At 43.1% G+C, this 24,869-nt stretch overlaps 1 protein-coding gene across 3 annotated transcripts in view; it reads left to right on the top strand.

The window, feature by feature from the left end:
• The first annotated feature begins 17,846 nt into the window (after window positions 1-17,846).
• Stxbp5 (syntaxin binding protein 5) overlaps window positions 17,847-24,869 on the top strand; it is a 127,859-nt gene continuing 120,836 nt past the window's right edge. For all 3 annotated transcript variants that reach the window (XM_051164257.1, XM_051164258.1, XM_051164259.1), the window contains exons 1-2: window positions 17,847-18,271; window positions 19,596-19,693. In XM_051164257.1, coding sequence (XP_051020214.1) covers window positions 18,119-18,271; window positions 19,596-19,693 — 251 coding nt within the window. In that variant the 5' untranslated portion in view covers window positions 17,847-18,118. The remainder of the gene's footprint in view (window positions 18,272-19,595; window positions 19,694-24,869) is intronic.

Genomic DNA, 24,869 nt, shown 5'->3' on the forward strand with positions numbered 1-24,869 from the left:
GGGCTATATAGGGGGGTGGGGTGGGGTCAGCTTAGGCTACAGAGTGAACGCTTATCTCAAAACAAACAACAGCCTACCTTTTTTTGCCTTCCATTGACTTCCACAAGTTGAAGTTTGAAGTCACTATTGCTAAAGACACCATGTCTTTTGTTTACAAAAGTGGGAGGGTCCAGATGACCCTGATATGAAAGCCTCCGCCCTGGGCACTTCTATAGGAGACAGAGTGCTTGCTAAGGAGACAGAGTGCTGGAACTTGGTGACTGGAAGAAGAGTGCTGGGGCTTTGTGTCTGGATATAGTGTAAAAGAGGATCCATCTGAACAGTACAAGGCAAGGTTCCAAAGCAGGCAAGCAAACAGTAATCGTACCCAACTGTGACATCTAGCATGGCATGAGAACCCCCAGGGGTTCACATCTGGGAGGTGAGGTAACCAGCAGTCCTCTATTTGGACTCAAGGACCACTCAACAGGAAAGAAAACATGCCTAGTACTGGAAACTAGAGGAAAGTCTACCACTGCCGCTTTATCAAACCAACATATCTCCTAATTGTAATCTAAATAATTCTCTTTATACTGGAAAATAAGCGTAAGTGTAACTGTTACCCCTCATCAGAGAAGTTTCTCCCTGCAACAGGGGGAAACTGTCACAGTGAACTACAACATGTCAAAATGAAGAGACGAAATGATCACGGGGTGTCCAACCACACTGGATAACACATGTCATCCACCTAAGGGTCAGAGCACATGTCTGAAAGGGGATTTAGCAAGATGGTAAGCAACAGATGAGGAGCTTGCTGTAAGAGTGTGTCTCCTGGAGAGGACAGGGAAGGCTTACCCATGAGATCTCAACAACATGGCTACCTAATCAAGACCTTAAGAGTTCACCATCAATAGACAAGCTGAAAAGAAGCTGAGAATCTCACAGGACCCACTCATAGGCAGAGAACTAAAGGCAAGTAAGGAATGTTGAGATTGGAAGAAATGACCTTTACTAGGAATGAGCACACACACACACACACACACACACACACACACACACACACACACACACGGTTATTCAATACCAAGTGGTCATCCCTGAGATATATATACAAGTAACAGTACATGCATAGACTAAGGATTAAGTGCTCTCTCTCTCTCTCTCTCTCTCTCTCTCTCTCTCTCTCTCTCTCTCTCTCTCTCTCTCTGTGTGTGTGTGTGTGTGTGTGTGTGTGTGTGTGTGTGTGTGGCCTCGAACTCACAGAGATCTGCCTGCCTCTGCCTCCCAAGTGGTGGGATTAAAGGCATGCACCACCACCACCCCACTTCATGTGCTATTCTAAGCCTATATATCCCTTGTAAGGAAGTCACTTTGGAAGACAGGGAAAATTTGTAAGAAGCAGAGTTGATGGATGACAGAGTAGGGCATCCAAACACCTGAATTCACAACAGCAAGGACTGCTCCCAGAAGACCTGCACATGTTTAAGCCAGACAAATTCTAATCAATTGCAAAGAGAAGGAGAGTCAGTTTTTTTCAGGGATGCTGCCCATTAGGGTCTGCACATACTCCAGTGGATAGCTCATAACCATGCGTATACTGGTAACATTAAGTAGACTCCACGGGTTTGTTAAAAAAAAAAAAACAAACAACAACAACAACAAAAAAAAAAAACGACATGAAATTAGGAAGGAATAATGGTGGTTGGGTATAGGTTTATTTCTTATGCTACTTTATATGGTTCTTATATCTACAATCCTTCTCCACCACAATCATTTCTAACACCCCAATAACAGGTAAGAGAGACAGAAGGTTAGAAGGGAAAGGAGGCCTAGTTCTCTTTAGAGTACTTCTGGATGATTAGGCTCATTGGGTTTCTTGGGGGGGGCAAGTCCAATCTTTGTTGTCAGGACACCTCCAACTTCTCATCAAACTGCACCAACAACAACCAGAGGCAGGAGAAGCAGCCTCCTCCTCCTCCTCCTCTTTCTCTTCCTCCTCCTCCTCCTCCTCCTCCTCCTCTTTCTCTTCCTCCTCCTCCTCCTCCTCCTCCTCCTCCTCCTCCTCCTCCTCCTCCTCCTCTTCTTCTTCTTCTTCTTCTTCTTCTTCTTCTTCTTCTTCTTCTTCTTCTTCTTCTTTGTGGCTCCCTCTCTCTAGGCTCTGGAATTTGTACCCTCTCCAGAGTTCCCAGAATTAAACTATCTGCAGCTGGCAAAGATCACACCCTTGCTAGTATATGAGACAGTCAGAGTTATTGGCTATGGACAAACTGTAGTAGCCCAAGATCCCACACCTGAGATTAAAACAAAAACATATTCACATGGCATAACCTGGGTTTTTAAAGAAACCAAAACACTCACTACCATGGGAAGAATAGTGGGAGATTGAAGGAGAGAGTATGAGGTAGATTTGATTAGTATATTTCTTAGCGTTTTTATTTTTATTTATTTATTTATTTATTTGTGGTGAAAAGACACTACAACCAGGGAAACTTTCATAAAATAAAATATTGGGACTGGCTTACAGTTTAGAGATTTAGTTCATTATCATCATGGCAGAAAGCATGTTGGCATGCAGGCAGACATGGTGCTTGAGAGGAGCTGAGAATTCTACATTTGGATCCATAGACAGCAGAAAGGGAGAGTGATACTGGGCCTGGCTTGAGCATCTGAAACCTCAAAGTCCACCCCCCAGTAACACACTTCCTCTAACAAATCCACACCTAAACCAACAAGGCCACATCTCCTAATATAGCACTGCCTGGTCACCAAGCATTCAAATCCATCAGTCTATGTGGGCCATTTCTATTTAAACCACTACAACGTGTTTATATTATAAGCGTATATGAGACTCTCATAAAATAAAACATAATAAAAGTATAAATCCTCAGGACAAATGTATTTTGTGAAAAGAGGACCTTGGTAGAAGACAGCACTATCTTTCATTTTAATGGCTGAAGCTTTTCTTGTTACAACTGTCTGTTATATATTTCATGAAGGATTAAAAGAATGGTTCAAGGTATCCAAATACAAGGAAATAATGAAAGAAATATTAATTATTCTGATTTAGTCATTTTATGTATGTATTGATTTATTATACTGTGACTCAAACAGATACACACTTATCACATGTCAATAAAAATTTTCAAAAATCAATGCTTTAAATATTAGTAAATACCAGGACATAATTAATTGTTGAAGGTTATTTTATATAATTGTGTTTGTTTCTCTATTTCTCTCTTAACCTGGCCATCACACAAATAATTGAAATATTTTTTTGTTTAATACTAAGCTTCACAGCACAAGAACTGAGCAGTTATTCATATATTCTTAACCATTTAAGCTAATTTAATTTCTTCCCAGCATACATCCCAGAAATGCTTGCACATTGTAGCTTTTCTGCTCCAGCTCCTTCTCCTGATCTCTCTTGGACATCTCCTTTTGCTAAATCCCCTACTTCCTCTTCTAACTCTGTCTCCTCTAGCTGGCAGGAAGTCCAGCCCTATTCTCTTTCCTGTTCAGTGACTGGCTATAAGGTGCTTTATTGGCATATCAGGGGACAGGTAGGGAGCAGTGCTTGCACAACACTGAGACAGGAGAGTCTCAGAACAAGAATTGCAACCAGAAATGGGGGTGGTGGTACAGGAATCAGCATTTGACTTACACAATAACCTTAAGCCTACAATTAATATGTAAACTTTAGTTCCTGGACCTATGTACTCAAGTGCAGTGTAAGAATATATGCTAAAACAGTCTTAATAATTAAGATTAATCGAAGAAGGTCAATTAGGAAAAGACAACCGATCAGGCGGAAAGAAGAAAGCTTTTAGACCCTGTTCCAAACTCTGTACGACTCAGTGAACTTCTGTATATAGATGGAATGATAACAACATCATTTTTCAGGTTATTATTGAATATTTTTCCTTTTTTTTTCTTTTATTACTTTGTATCAGCTTACTTTTTAGTTTTGCTAAGCTGCTGAATTTCTTAGGTGGGATAGACAACTTGATGATAGAGAGAGAAACTGAGGCATATCTAAGCTAAACCTGAGGCATGATTAAAATCCTGAGCCTACAGTTCAACACTTATACTCAAGAGTCAAGTTCTATGTCCTATAACCTCCTAGCCAACTCAGCCCAGGAAAGGTATGTGCCTCGATTTGGAATCAGAATGGACCCAAGTCAGACACTGTAAACAAGTTTAATTTATATTGGGTATGAGATATTGAATCCCTCACCTCAGTCTGTGGGCCTTGGAAAAGGTTAGATGAACTGGTTGTCCTGGCTAGCTGGAGGCCAATATATATATATATATATCTATCTCAAGGCCTCACTTCCCTCCTCCCTTCCCCATCCCAGGGAACCTAGCTGTAGCCATGTCCCAAAGGACAGGACACAAAGGTAAGTAGGTAAAACAGTTGCCATGCCTATGTTTTTAGTTGCCATGGTGGTGGGAGAGATTAGGGGGGAAAAAATGAAACCAGAAATTATGCCTAAGGGAATGTAACGTCTGCTTTCATCCTTAAGATTCTGCAGTGGAGAATCAGAGTGTGTCTACCTGGGCCTGAAACAACGAGTGGGCTAAGGTTTGTTTTAGAATTCACCAGAAGAGAACCTGTGTCCCCGTTCTGATGATGTCCAGGGAAACCCCAGTTTCCCAGAGAAGTCACTTCCTCTGTGATTTGTTGCAGACAATGAGAACACAGCACAACAGTAGACAAGATGGAGAAAGACTCTGTACCCTCAGTTGTGTCTCACCACTGTACAAAGGACTGACATTTGAGATGCTATGACAAGGCTTGCCTCCTGGGAATCTGCTACGTCCACCCCAATCATTAGCTATGTTTGTCAGCTGCATAGAATTGGATCAGCTTCCTGTCACCAGGTAATGACTGAGGTTCATTACCATCTTAAAGACCTGGAAGGTGCAACCAAGGTGGGCGTGATGGTTTACACTGTTCATCAACTAAGTACAATTTAGAATCCCCTTGCAGAACAGTTTCTGGGCGGCCTGCCTATGCGGGGTTATCTAGATTAGGCTCACCTCTGGCCATGCCTGTCAGGTATTTCCTTGACTGAATTTAGGAAGGAAGGCTGACCCTAAATGTGCTTAGGAGCTTTTCATGGGCTGTGTCCAGGATTGGATGATGATGATGATGATGAAGAAGATGAAGATGAAGATGAAGATGACAATGAGATGCCCAGTAGGATTCATCTATCTCTGTTTGCTGACTTTGGGCATAATGTGCCCTAGCTTCTTTAAACCAAAGTAAACTTTTCCTTCCTTAGTTGCTTTTTTGAGAGTTTTGGTCTCAGCAACAAAGAAAATTAACCCAACAGTGAAAACAATGTTGCTGTCTTTCCCCACCGTGTCATCACTGCAATGTGCACAAGAAGCAAACATCCTGAATGGCTGATTTTTAAACTTTAACTGGCTTCTCTTAAGCTTATCTGATATAGCAAGATTAATTTTCCACAGCAAAGAAAAAAATAAAAGAGGTTGGTCTACACATCAGAAGTTAATTTTAGCATTTGAAAATGCAGAGTTTCTCCTGTACACCAGGATCCCTTGTGTTTGCCACTGTAATCATAACATCTCAGTTGGGCTCTTCTGGGGATCTCCGTTCCTCTCCCCAGTGTATTCCTGGGTAATCACTTGGCTGCTACCAAAACAGCAATCGGAGTTGCACAGAAGCCAAGAAAACCTCAGATCCCATGTTTGCTAATTGGACATAACAATCCACACTCAAGGGCAGAAAGCAAATGGCTTGCTCAATTTTCTTAGCCAATATATTTTATTAACAACTTAGTCACCGAGTATATGACACTTCTTATAACCGGACTAACCAAAACAATAGGATGTGGGGATTAATGGACACAATAACAAAACCGTAAGGATATCAGTTCTGAGGAACGATTCTCCCAGCACAATCCACAGGATTTCTTCTGCTGGAACCTAGAGTAACTAGAACCCAGTACCTCAGCAGGAGCCGGAGCCCTGAAGCCTTTCCTCGATCGGTTCTCTCCAGGAGCATCTCGAAGTGCAGCGATGAACAGCCAAAACGATCCCAGGTCTCCAAAAATCTCCACCTCCAGTTCTGGGCTCTTTTATATATCTCCTCCCAGAGTCTGGTCATGGGATCTTTTCAGCTGGCAACAATCAAGCTCCTGAACGAGGTGGTTGCTCTTCTAGTGGATTAACCTCACCTGTTCTCTCACAAGACTGTTCCCATCCCGCACTTGGGATCCTAAAAAACAGGTTTATCTCTCCTTCAGGCTGTACTCTGCCAGAGTGTCCTGGCTTACTTTGCTTTTTGTTTGCTTTTTTGTTCATTGGTTAGGCTCACCCACTCTCTTTTTTTTCCAAGTTGTCTGAACTCTAAAGTACTTCTCTGGCCAATAGCATCCCAATTATTTAAAGGTATAGAAAACATTCACTTTAAGTTATCTGAATGTGCCAACACTTTCACTGGGAGACGAAGGTTTCATATTGGACGTGGCTTAATGTATCTCAGAAACTTGATCAGTTTAGAAATAATAAAAGATAATATTAAAATCAGCGAGAGACAATAAATAACATAGTGACATATGACCACCGTGCTTAAAATATAATTGATAGGCTTCAAGTTCAACTATGGAGAGAAACAGATGGGTCAGTGCTATAGGATCAGCTTATTAAAATGTAATAACCTTTATTTCTTAAATGATAGCATGGAAGCTTAAATGCTTGCCTTTGTTTGGCCTTCATAGTGGATACTTGAATTACTGGGTGATGGCTGAGGAAAAGGAAGACATTATATTGAATATACAAACTATTTCTGTAGACATAAAGTTAGACTAAAGAGATCAACAGAAAAATTTAACATAAACAAGCAATTACTTTGATTCCACTGATGCTGGTATCAAGTCAGTGTTTTTGTGTGACATGTGTGATCTGGGATAGCAGCAAGCAGTAATGACTTTTCTGTAGCTTGCAACAATCTTTTGTTCGTTAGCAGTTATTACTTGCTGTCTACCCCAGATCTTACTTTCTTCCCATTTCAGAGAGATGTTTGTCATCCGAGTGATGGGTTATACTGGCTTAGACTGGAAGCTGTAGAATGGCCTATATTTTAGCCCAAAGTCTACTAATTCATTCTATCTCAGAAACTGTCCCAGGGATGCAGTAAAACAGAAACTAAGTCCCTTACACACATACAGTGCTTTCAGTGCTAAAGAGAACAATAAAGTGGGGGTAACGGTACTAGACGGAGATGGGAAGAGCCTACTTGTGTGTGTGTGTGTGTGTGTGTGTGTGTGTGTGTGTGTGTGTGTGTGTGTGTTATTTTAAGGAGAAAAAGTCTAGGAGAGCTAATTAATGAGTGATATTACTAGGTCCTTGTAATATAATCAGATTGTGACAACAGGCAAGGATATGAAGGAATTATAGGAATGCATGATGAAAATATCTGATGGAAGAGGAGGGTGGGCCAAATCCAGCCCAGCCACCCATTCTTAGTAAGTTTTACTGGAAGTCAGCCATTATCAGTCATTTACATGTTATCTGTGGCCACTTTGGCAATTTTGAGCAGCTGCCATTCAGGAAATACGTGCTCCACAACACAGAAAATATTTAATAGCCGACTAACTGATAAAACAATTTGCTGACCCCTGGTTTATTTAGAGGAAGAAACAAAACACAACCCTTTAAGATTTGAGTACACTCATTTTCAGAGAGCAGCAGGAAAGCAAATGTCCCTGTAAGGAGGAGGAAAAGGAGACAAGGGCAGGAGTTGGGGAAAATCCTGCCTGGCCTTCCTAGGCCAGTTTGAAGAACTTTGGCCTTTATTTACAGGGAGATGAAAAGCCCCCAGGAATGTTTAATACAGGTGTAGCACATTTTGCCTTACATTTTACATGGATCTCTCTTTTTTTTTTTCCAGAATATATGACAGGGGTTAAATATCGCTAAGCTTCAAAAACACAGACGAGAAATGATTTGGCTCAGACTAAAGACTAAGGGAATGGTGATGAGAATTTGTTAAATTTTGGACGTGGAGTAAAACAAAACTTGGTGACGCCCGCTGCTAGATTTTATAGATGTTTTTGTGTGTGTGCAATCTGTGAATGGGGGTAAGGGAGGAAGTCCTCAAAGCTGACCAGTATGAGTCTAAACATGTGAAAGGGTGGACACAAAGAAAAATTGTGGGAGGTATAAAGCACTGTTTGCAGTCGGAGATGTCAGATTTAATATTGAATTTTTAATGTCTTCTGAAGATCCAAATGGAGATGTGAAAGAAGCTATGTAAGTCAATTCTGGAGTTCAGGGAAGAGTTTTGAACAGGCATACAAATTTGGGAGCCATCCACATTTAGGCAATTTGTAAATCACAAGAACAGAATAAAGTCACGCACAGCCTGGCTACAGACATTAGAAAACGACGCAAATCTTTAGCACCAAGCCTCTGGTTTTGAGTGAGATTTCTACTCTGACTCCATGTTGATAATGTTTTGCTTAGGGTGACAATTGTGTCTTCAGTTTTCGAACAAAGAGATGGAAGTGTAACTGTTATGGTTCCATTATCTTTTCTTCAATGGCCTAAGCTCTCTCCACAAACAAACACACATGGAAACAAGCTAAGCGAACAGCAGCTAACGGTGTACACCGGCACTAATATTGTCACAGGTAGGCACCTCCCTCTTAGTCTCCATTGCAACAAAAAAGTCCTTTTTCAGGAAACCAGTGGACTTAGGAGTTATGATAACGTTCCCTCAGGCTTCCTCCCCAGCTTCCTGATTTTAACATGTGTCCTCAGCATGAACAAGCAGAACGGTTCTAGCTGAAGAACAGAAAAGGGGGCAGCAGCTTCCAAGGAGCTCGTGCAGCCACAGCCACGGCACGCACTGCATTTTAGCCAGACTACACATTCCTTCAGATGATCTGCATGGTGCTAGGACCCTGGGAAAATACTGCTTTAAATTAGGGGAAGCAAAATTCATGACTTAGAATTAACTGTGAGTCATCTGAAACCACAGAAGGTCAGAGGTCATTGCACATCAATAGATGTGACCCACGGTGTCACTAAATACTTTCCAATGTTCTGTTTACCTTCGCAAATACATTGGCCCTGAGCGAAAGCTTTTGGTGTGACATCCAGTCTCAAATTGCCACTTTTCCACAGATTTCTCAGAAGTACCTCTGTACTTAACCACTGCAAAATAATGTGGAACAAAGAAAAGGTCTGGCATCTGACTTTTCCTCCACACCTCCCTCACTACCTTTGTACCTCCTACAGGCTGGGGCTAAATGGATCATGGTAGCTCCAAAGAGGTTCAGCACCCATGCTGAAAGCTGAATAGAAACTATCCCGTGTGAAAGTTTCAACTCCTTTAATATACTGCAATAATTAAGTCACATTAACACTCTCCTTGCCGTTATGAGGAAACATAGAGAAACCATGCTTGTGGCTTCTTCAAAAGAGCAAGTCTTGAGGGAAATGAATGGTTATGATGGGCAGACCAGAAGGAAGATTAATTGATTTGGGGTATGGATGTGCTGTCTTAGGGTGTCAGCCTTAAGGAAGCTCATTCTGGGGAGGAAGGTGAGGTCCATGAACATGTACAGATACGTAACTTGAGGGGAGAGTGTTACCATAGAGACTTTGAAATAATAAATAATAGTAATCTCAGCACTCGGGTGGCAGAGGCTGGTGGATCTCTGTGAGCTTGAGGCCAGCCTGGACGACAAAGTGAGTCTAGGACAGCCAGGGTTATAAAGAGAAACCCTGTTTCAGCAACATCAGAGAGAACCACAACAAATTTCAAAGAGCAGAGAGGTGCAGGGGGTAGAATGAGGGGAAATTTTGAAACAGTGAACAAACTGTTTAACAGAAGCATTGCTTCCTGACACAGGGTATTGGAAAACTACTATGAATACAATGGGGAGACTAACCAAAATGTGGGGTTACTTCAAAAGCAACAACAGTTTCAGAAAATAGATAAATTTTTCTTCAATACTTTGAAAAATAGGTGTGTGTGTGTGTGTGTGCACATCTTAAAATTCTCGGAATAAAAGATACCATTTTTATCAGGGGACTAGTCAGACTCTTTTGCTGATTATGAAAGTGCCTGGCTTTGCCAGGAATATAGTTAGTATTCACTGTAATAATGTTTGATTTTGCTGACATGTCAGCAGGTTACTTAATCAAGATTTTGCAGTAGAAATTGCATGCCCCATAAAAGCGTGATTATGTCATTTCTCACAGACCCAGGAACCGTGTGATAACCACTGAAGATAGAGCTGAAAGTAAGAAATCTGAAAAATATAGTGATACAGTAAAATTAAAATGAGCATTAGACAATAGGCCAGAAATTTACCTCAGAGGGAACGATGTTTCAACTAGAGCGAGAGAAACACACATTCCGATTGCAGCCTGTGGCTCCACTGTGGCTGTGGAAGGCATGGAACATTTACTAAAAACACATGGAGGAATCCCATATGCAGTTAAAGGCTAGTGCAGGGGCCTCCTACGTCCACGAAAGTCAGCAAGGGCCTACAAAGACACTTTTCCACCCTTGCATGAAGCCTCTGAGAGGCTCTTGCATCCTATACACGCTTTCTCTGTCTCTCTGTCTTTCTGTCTCTCTCTCTCTCTCTCTCTCTCTCTCTCTCTCTCTCTGTCTCTGTCTCTGTCTGTCTGCCTGTCTGTCTGTCTGTGTCTCTCTCTCTGCTCTGATGAGCTCATGGAGAAAAGACTGTTCCTAGGCTCCATGGTAAGCTGTTAAGGTTTTTGTGTCTGCACCCCGACCCCCACCCTTTCCTGGAGTTGTCTTAATAGTTGACCAGAAAGAAACGTGACCTGGTACCTAAGTTGATAGTCAGGTGACTGAGAGTTGTGACACTAGTCTGTCTAGTGATCCGGGGCCTATGTAGGATGCAGGTCACCTAAGTCACAGTAGATGCTACCTGCTGGGGGCTCCTGTCAGCAACTTCCAGGGGGACAAGTGGTCACTTTTCTGTCAGTGGGCTAGCACTTAGTTATTACCCTGTTCCCTACATAAACGACACAATTTTGTGTGGTAATTAAATGGGGGAGGGGGAGTTGTTGTGAGGGAGATAGAGACCTTGGTAATTATCTCAGAGTCACATTTAATGTACTTGTCTGGGTCTAAGGGGATATTTTTCCCCCTAAAGTGCTGAAGTTGGATTCAACGATTCAATTAGTAATAGTTTTTGTTTGCACAAAAGTATGACTTTTCTGGATGGCCTGAAAGTGTCAGGTGTGCATTTCAAGAGTAGGTGGACTTGGGTCCTTCCTAGACCAATCAATGCCTGAGCCTCTCACCCTTCCTAGCTCCCTGCCGAGCAGCTGAGGCATGTGAGAGGCATGGGAGGGGTGTGAGTGATCCCGAGAGAGGCAGGGTAAAGGCCAATGAGTCACCTGAGAGGCATGGAGCACCTTGTGAGGCACAGGAGGGCTGCATGTGTAGCCTTGTGAGCTGAGGCAGTGCAAAGGGTTGGGTGCACACCAGGTACGCGGGAGTGCGGTTAGAGGTCTGCGAGTGTGTGAAAAGCGTGTGAGAGGTTGTGAGAGACTCCTGTCCGGTGGGATGCTCCTGTGATAGGTATAAGAGTCAGGTTAGAGGCCCGTGAGCACGTGAGGGGCATGTGAGAAGTCGTGAGAGACCCCTGACAGGCAGGGTGCTTGAGTGGTATCTGAGTCAGGTTAGAGGCCTGTGAACACATGAGGGCCTTGAGGACAAGAGCAGACACACGAGAAGCCGGTGAGAAGCCTCGTGAGGGACTACAAGAGGCCATGAAGGAACTGAGGACTTCTGAGGGACTCTAGCTCGCAGGTGACCTGCACAGGGCACCAGGATGCAGAAAACAATTAGGAGAGGTAGCAATACCCACATGTGACTGTGGTGTCCTGACTTGGGGGTCTTTTCTTTTTCCTTTTACAGTATCATTGCTACACAGGAAATCTTTCTTTTTGGAGTGTAAGGTAAGAGGTTCAATGCAAGATAAACTGCAAGTGGACAGCAAGGCTGGTGCCATGGGAAAAAATTAAACTTTTTGTCAGAGCTTGCTCTGTTGCCATATAATATATAATGTGAGTTAATTACATAAGATATTTGTTGCTAGCCTTTCAGCCCTCAAATGCAATTTTCAGGAGTGATTTAAAAGCAGAGCTAACCCCATGACAAAAATTCAGCAAAATGCTTAAACTACAATATTTAAATCTCAAAATAAGCTACTCAAATGAAAAATAGTGAGACCCATCCCTTATCTAGTACGATTGCTAGTGTAGGGATGGCATTTGAAGCCCTTGAGAACTTGAAGAGGCAATTGCTCAGTGGAGTCCTGCAGAGACTCCCTTATCTGGCAAGATAGTTCTTTCACATGCTGTAAACATGTACACATAGCTTACATGCACTTGCTTCTGTTAGTTCTGCTTTGCACTTCTGGAATTTTCTCTTCATGTGACTTGCTGGTCTCTACAACATTTTTTTTTTCTTATGGTTTAATGATATCTTAGAAAAATATTAAAGTGGCAAAGGTAATGTGTGTGCTTCTAAAGTCTGACTTAAAGTCTGTCTAATCTGTTTGTCCAGAAAGGTCAGAGCTGGACAAAGACCACAATGTAGTAGATCCTGTTTGTTGCTCTTTGGCAAGGCTTGTTTTTGTTTGTTTGTTTGTTTGTTTGTTTGTTTTTGCTAATTGTGTTTATGAGATCCATTACGGTATAAATGGTGACTGTAAATTACCTATCCATGAGTCACAACTGTGGACACTAAACCACAGTATCAACCTTTGCAGTGTACAGGCCGAATTTGAGGTGTGTGTCTTGTTTCTTTCCTTGGTCTCCCCCACACCATCAGCAAATCCCCTTGTTTCTACTATTAAAATACAACTCAGAATCTGACTGACAATTTGCATCGCTACCATTTTTAACCCTTCTGGCCTAGTTACCAACCCTGCCTGGATTATTTCAGTAGCCTTTGAATGCTAGAGAGAATTGACAGGAGGATGGAAAAATGGCCAGTGGAAAATGGCCACCTGGCCATACATTTCTTTACTCAGTCTGGCAGATGGAGCCTAAATTTCTTTTAAAATGTTGATTGTAAAAGGAGAAGCCAGCCAAGGACAATACATGCAGTAAACTTCAAACCCCTACCCAGATCTAGCCAATGCACAGGACATTCTCTACAGTTGAGTGGAGAGTGGGGACTGACTTTCACACGAACTCTGCTGTCCCATGTTTGACCATGTCCCCTGCATGGGGAGGCCTGGTGGCACTCAGAGGAAGGATAGCAGGTTACCAAGAAGAGACTTGATACCCTATGAGCATATACAGGGGGAGGAGGTCCCCCTCAGTCACAGACATAGGGGAGGGGAGTAAGGGGAAAATGGGAGGGAGGGAGGAATAGGAGGATACAAGGGATGGGATAACAATTGAGATGTAATATGAATAAATTAATAAAATATATTTTTAAAAAGGAGAAGCCCGTTTAGCTAATTTACACAAAAAGTGAAGGGGAGGAAGGGAGTGGGTTCCCAGGAGGACACCTGGGAAGTGAGTGGCCTGTTGGGGAAGGAGATCTTACTTCCTACCTGCTTGGAGTCAATGGTTTGATAGCGGCAGCTCTTCTGTCTCATGTGTCATCATCAGTACACATGAAGCAAACAAACCACTCAGCTTCAGAGTTCAGCCACCCTGGCAGCTGACCAGGAATCTCTACTCTTGGGTGTTAGGGCTAAAAATGAGATGGTACGCAACAGATATGAGATGGAGAGATTTACTGTGGAGAAGGGAAGTGGGGAAGAGTTAGGGCCATGAGGGTAGATAGACAGAGATGGAGAGATAAGGAGAGAGAGAGAGAGAGAGAGAGAGAGAGAGAGAGAGAGAGAGAGAGAGAGGGAGAGAGAGAGAGAGAGAGAGAGAGAGAGGAGCACCCTTAGAGAAAGTGCAAAAGTAAGAGAGTGAGCAATGTGTGGTGGGTTTGTCTTTTTATATCCTGGGCCCTGGGGTGGGGGTGGGGGATTGGGGGATGGGGTTGTGGTGGCAGCAGGTGATGACTTCAGAGGTTACTAAGCAACCCACAGGCAGCCTGCTTATATGCCAACACTGGGGTTTGGTTGATTTCAGATTCCTATCTCTGATTCAGTGAGTTGGGAAAATATCTATCCCCTTACTAAAACAGTCACCCAGACCCATCACTTTAACCGCATTTAGGAAAGCCAGTCCAAAAAAGGAGCCTGAACTAATTAACATCTATAGTGCAACTTGAAAATAATTTAAATTCAATATTCTGTTAAGTCACACAGTGAATCAGCTACTGACATTCTTATAACCCTTTGGGACTTCATAAACTAAATACAAATGAATGTAGATTTCATTTACTTTCCCAGAAAGTATGCCAATTAAATAATAATAATAATAATAATAATAATAATAATAATAATAATAAATAATAATAATATTAAATCTTATTCTCATGGTATCTCAATCACTGTCAAATTGCCTCTGTACATAGCTTTCATTATTCTGGTGACTATTAAATCCAAAGAAAATTTTATACTACTCTCATTTTGGATTTTAGCATTCCATGTCTCAGAATGTAATAGACTAGTGTGTGTGTGTGTGTGTGTGTGTGTGTGTGTGTGTGTGTAGATTTTTTTTTTTTTTTTTTTTTGCTTTGCATCAAGTAAGCCAGCTATTGATAACTTAGCAGTGGTCTGATATACATAGCACTCCCAGCTCATTCTTCAATAAGTAGTTAAGAAAAAATTGAGAGAGACTATAGTTTGTCCAAAGGCATGAAGCTATTGAGCTGCTTAAAGTCAACATATTGACTCATTCATTGAGATGAAACACTCAGAAACTTTGCTGAAAAATTACTATAGGTAAAATTAGATGTTTTCTGCTAAAAATTAATCTGAACTATATTAACTATAAATTACTAAAGTTTTACTCTATGCTTAATTTTCATACATTAATACATTTTCCATCTTTTTTTAAAATTTTCAACAGTAATTAAAAAAGAAAAAAGCAGTCAGTTGATATTGATTTACAAGAAGTACCAGGAGGGGCTGGCAAGATGGTTCAGTGGATGCCGGCTCTGCCACGAAGTTGGAAAACCAAGGCCAATATCATCCTCAGACCCACATAATAAAAGAGGAGACTAACCCCAGGATGTTGTCCTGACTTCTCTGTTCATGCTTTGTGTATGTGGGCACACACCCCTCCACAAATATACACACAGGGAAACTAATTAAAGGTAATGTTAAAAAAACAAAAACAAAAACAAAAACAAAAACAAAAAAAAAAAGAGGTCCTGAGTTCAATTCCCAGAAACCACATGGTGGTTCACAACCATCTGTAATGTGATCTGATGCCGTCTTCTGGCCTGCAGGTGTACATGCAGGCAGGCAGAGTACTGTATACATAATAATAAATAAATCTTAAAAGATAAATAAGTAAAAGGAATTTGATGACTCCTGATCTTATCTTTGCTGCTCTGATAGTAACTATTTAAGGGCCTTAATATTTTTTACTAAATGGATTTCTGGATATGGTTCACTGTGCTGGGGCATGATAAAACTAATTTCCATCCATCTTTAATTTTAGGGCTCTTCTGGATTGATGATGTGGGTATGGACGGATGAATTGGTAATCTAATGAGACTGATCAGCTATGGAAATTAAAGACAGGTGCCTGACTTAACTTGGTGACCTCTTAAAGTTCTTTTTCATCTCACAGATCCTGATGGACCAAGAAACTGGCATATTTGAAGAGCAGCAGAGGGCTAAGGAACGTAGCATTACCCCCACCCCTGCCCCCAGAAAGGTAATTAATCTCAGTTCTACACATGGAGTATTTCACAGGATGAATTTGATTCTGAAGAAAATAGATACACTTGCCCAAGTTTGCATAGATGGCCAGGGCACAGACTGAAGTTCCTGCCAGGCATAACGAAGCCAGGAATCTGCTACATCACAAGGTTCCTGCACAAAAAATTGTGGTTTCCCTGGAGTTTTATAATTTGGTGATGATGATTTGCTCAACAAATTTCTTGGAAACCTAGGTGGAAAAGCGTACCACAGAACTCAGGGGTGTTATTTACCCGTTTAGTAGTTTGCTCTGTGACGCCATTTGGATACTTGAGAAAGCTGTCTGGGTAGTTCAGTTTTTAAAAGCCTTCCTCTGCACCCTCGGGAAGATCTTCTCCCGTTGATTGCCCAGATCACCGCTTGCTCATCCAGCATAAGATGGCTATGCCCATTCCCAGGCCTTCCCTGGCTAATTCAGTGCCCCCTCCCCAAGCACCGAACTCCTATGATTACATTTGGTTATGTGAACTCTCTCTTCCTCCGCCCGCCCCGGCTCAGCACAACACACTTGTTGAAGACAAGTATTGTGTTTTAAGTCCTCTGTGCACAATATAATGTGTCTAACTGGACAAAATGTGTTTCAGAGAACTAAATAAACCAAAGGCTTGGAGCCACTTGGAAATAGTTTAGACAACGCTTTAAATTTGGTTTATTCAGTCTCCTCCCTTTCCGTGAATTAACTTCTTACTTCAACAAGTTTTAAACCATAAAACAAAGTTTTCTAAGTTCTAACTGGAAGGCTTTTTCTTGGTAGCCAGAACGCTACAAAACTACACTTCCCGAAATGCTCTGGGCCCCAAGCCCAATTGGTTTGCCGTCTGTTCTTGAAGGCAGGCTCCATCTGTTCATAGGCCAATGCGGTGAGGAGACTGTCCTGAACAGGAGAAAGTAGCCAATAACAAAGCAAAAGGGAGGCGCTTCTGATTTTGGTGCGGAACTAACAAACCCGAGTTGCATTTCTGTTTTTGCCTTTTTTTTTTTCCTGGTCCGGGCGAGGTCTCACAAAGCCGAATACTGGCCTCTTGCTGCGACCCCCTGACTGTAGGTCTTCATACATTTCTCTCCTTCTGATTATCCAGTCCTAACACTTTTGCTAGTAGAATGCACTGGCCAGCATCAATTTCTCCCCACCGTTGCAAACTTGAACCATCCATCAGTCTCTTAGCAGTCCGGGAGACAGGCAGGAACGTCAGCCGTCTGATGTGAGCAAAAACTTCATCTCCTTCTCCTGTCTGATGATCTCAGACAGCTGCCCATTGGTTAATTTAACTGGCAGGCAGAGAGGACTTTGTAACAAGGAGTGGCGGGGAGTGCTGGCCGTCACGTAACCTGCCTTCCCACCGGAATCGGGGTGGTGGGTGACCAAGGTTAGGGCGCTGGAGTTCTCCTTAGGGCACCGATCCCAGTCTGGCTGCTACCCGCCAGCCTCATTTTACCTCCAGCAACACCTTCGTGAAGGAGGCTGGGCTTCTCCCTTTAGGTGTCTCTTAGCTGTCATCTTGCCACTGACATAAATGTTGCCTGGACGCTCTGTTGCGAGACCAGACACAAAGCCACCTGAAAGTACTCAGCGGGAGCTTGAGTGACGGGGCTGGAGGCGCGGGCTCCGGTGACCGCGGGTCCGCCAGCTGCTGCCCGGGGCCCTCGGCGGAGGATGATTTAAGCCGCCGGCCGGGGGCGGGGGCGGCGGCGCGCATGCGCACCGGGCAGCCCGCTCCGCGGAGGCCCAGCTGCCGCCACCGCCGCGGCTGGCGCTGGATCCCACGGCTCGCCGCCTGCTCGGCCGGGCGTTGGGGGCCGGGGACCGAGGCTCCCGGGAGGCGACAGCGAGCGTCCGGGCGGCTGGGGAGAGAGCGACAGGCGGCGCGGGGACCGGCCCCGGGTGCCCGGGCCATGCGGGCCGGGCGGCTGCGGTGAGCGGAGGCCGAGCTCGGGACGCGCCAAGGGACTGCGGGGCCGCGGGCCATGGATGCGGCGGCGGCGGCGGCGGCGCGGGACAGAGGCAGCCCGGCCGCGACCAGGTGAGGAGGCGGCGTCGGGCGCCACTGCAGCCGCGGCGGCGGCCTCGGAGGAAGAGGACTCTCCGCCGCGCGCCCGTCGTCGCAGCCCTTCCTGTTGGGATTATCTTCTGCTCCCCGCTCCTCCTTCGCAGCCGGCGGTCGGAGCCGCCGCTTGGCTTCTGCTGGTCGGACTCCTTCGCAAGGGGCTCCACCGCTACCGGGGCCTCGAGGGGAGACCCCTCCTCATCCCCCCAATCCTTGGGCGAGACCATGAGGAAATTCAACATCAGGAAGGTGCTGGACGGCCTGACCGCAGGCTCGTCCTCGGCCTCGCAACAGCAGCAACAGCAGCAGCACCCGCCTGGGAACCGAGAGCCGGAGATCCAGGAGACGCTCCAGTCCGAACACTTCCAACTCTGCAAGGTGAAGGGAGCGCGCAGCCCCACCAAGCTGTCATGGGAAGATTGGGGTCGTTTGAGGGGGCCGCTGGGCAGTGCCTGGGAGCGCGAGGGCAGAGCGCGCCAATAGAGCTCATCGCTCTGAGAAAGCACCCCCCACCCTTGACAAGACGTGCCTTGCGGGGGGTATTTTGGGCAGAGACCCCCCCCCCCTACTTCTTAGAGTGGATGTTTTTTCCTTTTCATAAAAAAGCAGTCATTTCAGGGCAACCCAAGCATACTCTCCTGTCTTTAATTCCCATCCAGACACCAGTAGCAATGGTCTGGAAATACTTTTATATTCGCGCATATTTTATTATCTTCCACTGACGTCGACATTTTCCAGCAGTGTGTGATGACCGTCGTTTGTGGGCCAGGCAAACCTGTTCAGCTAGATCTTTATGCGCATCGCTTTTTCCTTAGAATGCGTGCGAGCGGCTCACCACCTTGAAGTCATAGGATTCTTGTAGCTTGTTGGGTGAAAAAGTTGGTGCGGAGGGTTTTGTCTGTGAATGGCATGATGATTGTCATTAGATCCTGTAATTCCGAAAGAATGATGCAGCGGATTAATTCCCAGCTGCTCAGCGAGAAAAGCACAAGAGCCTCCGTGTCCAGACCTGCCTGCCTCATAGATAGCCTCGCGGTCCTTCCTAGGTCGGAGGCTTAAAAGCCTACGTACGACTTTTTGTTATTATGTTCGAAAATTATTCCAAACTTATTAGGAAATTGCAAGGTTATTTTCCGCACCCATTTTTATCCTGAGAATTGTAAAATGTTGGTATAGGCATATCGAGACTGGTACCGCTTTTTAGGTTCAGGACAACTTTTCCTTAGCAATCCCTCCCTTTAGCATTTAAATAAAGCCACCCACGATTGGGTGATTTCGCCTAAGAGGCAACACGAATCATCTTTTGCCATGCTTTTACAGAATTTTGGAGCACTACAAACTTGAGGAATATGGTGACAGGATAGTATTTGTATTCCTATTCATAGGAAATTGTCCTCTGTGAAGTTATCAGCATTTCAGCAAAGCAGGAGTTTAAATAATTTGTGCTTCTGTTGTGTGCTCCTTACCATTTACCGCCCCCCCACCAACTCCCCCTTAAAGCGATAAATGCTTGTGTGTGCGCGTGTGTGTGCGCGCGTGTGTGTGTGTGTGTGTGTGTGTGTGTGTGTGTGTGCGCGCGCGCGCGCGCGCGCGCGCTTTGTATCAAGTGTAGTTGGTGCCAACTCTAACACCCCTGTGGGCTGTTCTGTTTTTGGATTTTGCCTGCTCTCTCGGTTCCTGTGATGTCACTGCCCATCCCCAGACTGTTCGCCATGGATTCCCCTATCAGCCCTCAGCCCTGGCCTTTGATCCCGTACAGAAGATCCTGGCGGTCGGAACTCAGACTGGTGCTTTAAGGCTGTATCCTTTCTTTAAAAAAAAAAAAATGTTTCTGTTTGCTTGCTTCATCTTACCCAGTCCTGCTGCATTGCTCACTAATCCTCGTTTTTCCTCTTCAGTCCAGAGAATTGGAGTAGTCAGCTCTGTATTATAGGAAATGATGCGGTGGTGCAGCCTTTTCCTTTGCTGCATCCCTGTGTTCAGGTGCTATGGTATGGCTCTTGGCTCTCAGTGGTTCCTACGGATGAACCAAAACATCATTCGAAAGTTTGTTGTAGTAACTACTTGTTTGTAACAGCTATAAGATCCTGAGGGAAAAGCACAGGCATGTATTCGGGGACTTGATTCCCAGTGCTAAAGATGACACTGAAAGACCACAGAATAGTGATGGCAGAGCACTGTTACCCGCTTCTTATAATGTTGTGTATAGTGGATGCTGAACTTAACTGTCTGTTACCCTCAGGAGTTAGCAGCTGGGTTTGAACTTGATTTGTTTTCCACATGCCCATCCAGAAAATAGCGTTAACCAAAGACAAATTATCAAATTGGTTTTCTGTCAATAGGAAGGGTTAACACTTCTAGACGTTTTAGGACATTGTTTTGTAAAATGCATCGATATAAATGTACTGTGTTGAAAGACTTTGCCTTTTGTAATCTATTTCTTACGTGTGGCTAAAGCTACTAAGTCAGTACATTAGCATGTAGAGAAAGAACTGGGTTCCCCCCTTTCTTGTTTTATGTTAATTTTATAGCTTTGGCATAGAGATTTTTCAGAGTCTTCACAAGAATTTTTTCCCCCATCTCTTTGGTCTGAAAAATGAAGACTTTCTCACTTCCTCTTTTATACTATTTGACTTCAAATAACATGTGTGGTCGCCTTTACTCTGACAATTAAACGTACTTGACTAACCTACATTGACATTTTGCACTGGTCATAAACTGACAAACCACCCAGTGAGTGCACTGAGCATTATCATTGACAAAAGAAGGGGGAGCTGGTGGGAGGAGCTGGGCCAGCCTATTTACAATTGAGCATTTTCAGCATTTGATTTAAGCATGAACCAGGAGTCTCACTTATGGTCTTTTAAGATATTTCAAAGGTGTCCTCCGTTGCATCAGAATATGCCTCAAGTGTAACTCTGAGGATGGCTGTGTTGAAAACATGAAGGGCTTTCAGGGAAATGCATGGTGAACGCGGGCAGGGCAGGCCTGCCTTTCTTTAATGCTGAAGTCTGAACTTGGTGATTTCTGCAGCAGTGTGCATAAACTGCTCTCGGCCAGATGGCTAAACTAGCAAGACTAGAATATTCTTTGACTTCCATTGCTTAGATGTTTTTGTTTTTACAAAGACTTTCCTATTTTAGTTTTGTAGATAGGAATAGATCATTTTCTCAGTGTTCAGCAAAATTCAGTTTCAGGACCATAGGGCATTGTTCTAGAACTGTTTGGAACCAAAAGATTTTTCCCTCCAACAAAAGAATTCTTTTATGTGACTGGGGAAAATTAATTTAATCAGTTATTTTTAGATTCTTTTACTTTTTTTTCAAAGTTTTTTTTTGTTCCTGTCTCTGATTTCCCTGGCCTCAACAGTTTCATTATATAACTTTTTAACAGCCATTTGGACTTTATTTTGTATTTAATTATATGTGTGCCACCAGTAAAACCGACTTTGTAATGCAATTATTTGTCTTGCAAATACTTTAAACTCTAATTTACATAATTAGCCAGTGGACCCAACAGATAGAGTTAACTTGTCAGGCCTGTGTTAATTGCTAGTTCAAAGGATCAGATGTCCAAAATGAGCCTTTGGGCTTATATATCTTTTTGGCGCATTGGCTTGCAGACCAGCACTGTCCCCCCGTCACTCCTTGTAGGGTCCAAGAACCAGATGAGCATGGCACTTTGCTTACTGTGGCTCTGATTAATAGAAAACGATAGAGACCTTTTCAGTTTAACATGTATATTAGGTTATTTTTTCTTTGTCACTTCTTCTGCATCCAATTTTAGAACTCTGTATAGGCTTAACTCATGTCTTCACTAGAAGCCTGCCCATCATCCTGTTTTTCCTAGCTTCCTCTTTCTAACTGCTTTCTTCTGGTGCATTTTCATTTTATACTTTTGTTGTTTAGAATATATTTGCCCAAGAAAGGTGTTGTTAGGGAAAAAAGTACTTCTGCATAAAATATTCTTTGATTAATTATATATCAAAAAATAGATAGTTTCTTAAGTAGGATGGGGCTCCTGGGATTCCAGGTACAAACATGGCCCGTCTGGGTGATGAGGAGCATTCATAGTTGTTCAGTGTGCTTTTAGTTGACTGGCTTATAACTATGGAGTTGAAAGGAAAACACACCCAAAAGACTGATTGAGTTAATATATTTGATATGTAATACTGCATTTAAGGGTAGTGAGAATTGAATCTGCAATGAATACCTAAACAACATTGAGCCTAAATATCTAATCTATTTATTGCATTAATGTACAGCCTATGACAGATGATACATAATATTTTGTTTTATCAACCTTCTTGGACTCTGAAGAGGACGTGGGCTTGTCATATATTAAGAAACAGGAAAACACAATTTTATGTACCAGGCCATGTAGTAGTAATATAATTCACTTTCCTTTTTTTTTTTTAACAGAGAAATAACATTTGATTTTTATGTGTTATCTAGATATCAATTTTGGAAAGAGAGGCCACACTGAAGAATGGAGGCATTTTAACTCAAAGTGCTGTTGTCTTTTTCAGACTTCACAGTCACAAGTGTAGTTGCAAATTGTTTCATCTTCTTTAGTATCATGACCTTGATCATATTTTAACATAAAATGTTATGTATAATCAATGGGGGTGTTAAAATTAGGGAATTTTAATATTAATATTTAAAGGATAAAGGAAAAATAGAATTTTGAATTTACTGCATGTATAATAATTTGAGAGGAAATTATTGGATCACCCCATTTATTGTAGCCCTGAGTTCTGGAAAGTCAGCGTACTGGGCAGTGTCTAGTTTGGTGAAGTGCAGTCTTCAGTTACAGTGTAATGTTGCACCCAGGGTTCCAGAGTGGCGTCTCTATCTGGGAGCTCATTTGACAAGACACAGTAGATTACAGACCGTGTGGCCTGAACTCATGTTCCTGCTTTTTCTCACCAAGGAATTGGCCTTTCTCCTTAAAATTCAGGTGCTGTGTTGGACGATTCATTCAAGGACAGGTCTGTGATTTCAGATTTCTGTGTGTCTAGGCGAGTAATTCAAGTGAAGTGAATATGTGAACCTTCTAAAGGCTTCGAGTTCTAATCAAAGGTCTGGGGGCCGGTCAACCACTGCAGTTAGAAGCCTGTACAGAGATGTGCTGTCTTTACAGATTCAATCCCTGCCCTTGATAACCATGGTAGGTAAGGATGCCGAATGGCAGTGTGGAGGGTTGGAAAAGTTCTGAGCAAGGCAAACTGTGGGCTTAAGCATGGCTTAGGAAATGACAGCAGACTAAGGGAATGTTGGGGGAAAATCCTGATTGGAATAATGATTGTAATTGACTTGAGAGTAAAAACAAGCTAATTAGAGGTCCGGGAAGATGGCTGGGTTAGTCAAGTGCTTGCTGTGCAAGCATAAAGACCCATGTAAGAGCCAGGAATAGTGGAGTGCACTTGGCATTCCGTGATGGGGAAGTGGCCGGCTAGCGTAGGAGAACGGGTGAACCTCGGGTGTCAGTGAGAGACATTCTCAAAAACCAAAGTGGACAGCTCCTGAGGTTGGCCCCCATGCTACATGTATGCACACACATGCACCCACCACGTACATATTTATACACACACACACACACACACACACACACACACACACACACACACACGCCAATTGAACGTTAGACTGCAGGTGTTATTCCACTAGAAGTCATATAGAAGATACTTGAAAGTGTGATTCATGTGGGTGTGTTTGGTCAGGCAACAATACCATGGATGAAAGAACAGAGCAAGTGAAGTGCACCTTCATGGGTTACCATATCATGGACGCAGTAGCGTGGACCCAAAACAGTTGTGGCAGAATGGGCCCTGACTGCTTTCTGTGAAATTTTTGAGAATGAGTCAGGATGAAAGCAGCTAAGAAATTACAGAAGTGGATGGATGTTGAGTTAGAGACTATGTTGCCTTCGACTTTGCTGCAGTGTCCTTCTGAGAAGGCAATCTGGGCTGCTCTTCTTAGCATGGGAATTTGATATAGTTTTATGTTTGATAGTGTGAATTTTATAATCAAATTTATAGTAACAGCTGTTTAACTCTTGGCATTTGTTCGGTGTTTGTCAGTAGTTTGTAGCAGTTTGTGCAGTTTTATTCTGTGAGTTTGTCCAGGACACTATGAATATTCATAACTGGGTTTTCACCTACTAAATGTCAGTGTCATCTTTTCTGCTAGTGTGACATCTCCAGGCACATACTTCACACGTGTCTCGGTGCAACTCACCGTCTTTAGCCTAAGTTTTCCATCAGTTAAGGAGTCAATAACCTACCTCGTCAAAGTGTCAGTGCTCAGTACAGGTAAACGTGTATAGCTGTTAAGACTGCAGAGCTCTTTGGTGAATGTTCCATTGTGGCTGCCATTATTTATGAGAGCTCTCCGTAGTTTTGATTTTCAGTTTGTTCACTTACATATAGTACTTATTAAATTAATTTTGTACTTGTAAGATAGCATTAGAATGTTTGACTCCTTACTTATTAATGATATTTTTCATAACATAATTATACCACTGAGAGAAAGATTTAGAAAAGGTTTCTGTTTAAAATAAAAAGTGAAGTAAACTAGTTGAAAACTAGCTACCCCTTTTCCATCTGGTCTTCCCTTTTCAGTGTTGAGCTCCTGAGAGAGCTCTCGCCATTGGGAATGGAGCTGTGGAGGAGGAGTAAGCAATCGGAAACACTTTCACATCCCAAGTCTGCTCCCTATTGAAGAAGAATGAGAGCCCCGTGTTAGCTGTAAGGCACGGCTCTCAGCACACTTCATAGAGGAGCAAGGAGCGGGACTATCTAGAAAGGGTTTGCAGTACATTGTGTGTATGTGTGTGTGTGTTGTGTGTATGTGTGTGATGAGAAATAAATCATGAAAGAAAGTATATGGACTAGAAAGAACATGTTAAATAGAGGGGAAATCAAGCCTGCTTTATAAAGCTTCAAGTAAAATGGCATTTTTTTTTCTGATAGTCT

Source organism: Acomys russatus, chromosome 21 (assembly GCF_903995435.1).
Source record: "Acomys russatus chromosome 21, mAcoRus1.1, whole genome shotgun sequence".
Taxonomy (NCBI): domain Eukaryota; kingdom Metazoa; phylum Chordata; class Mammalia; order Rodentia; family Muridae; genus Acomys; species Acomys russatus.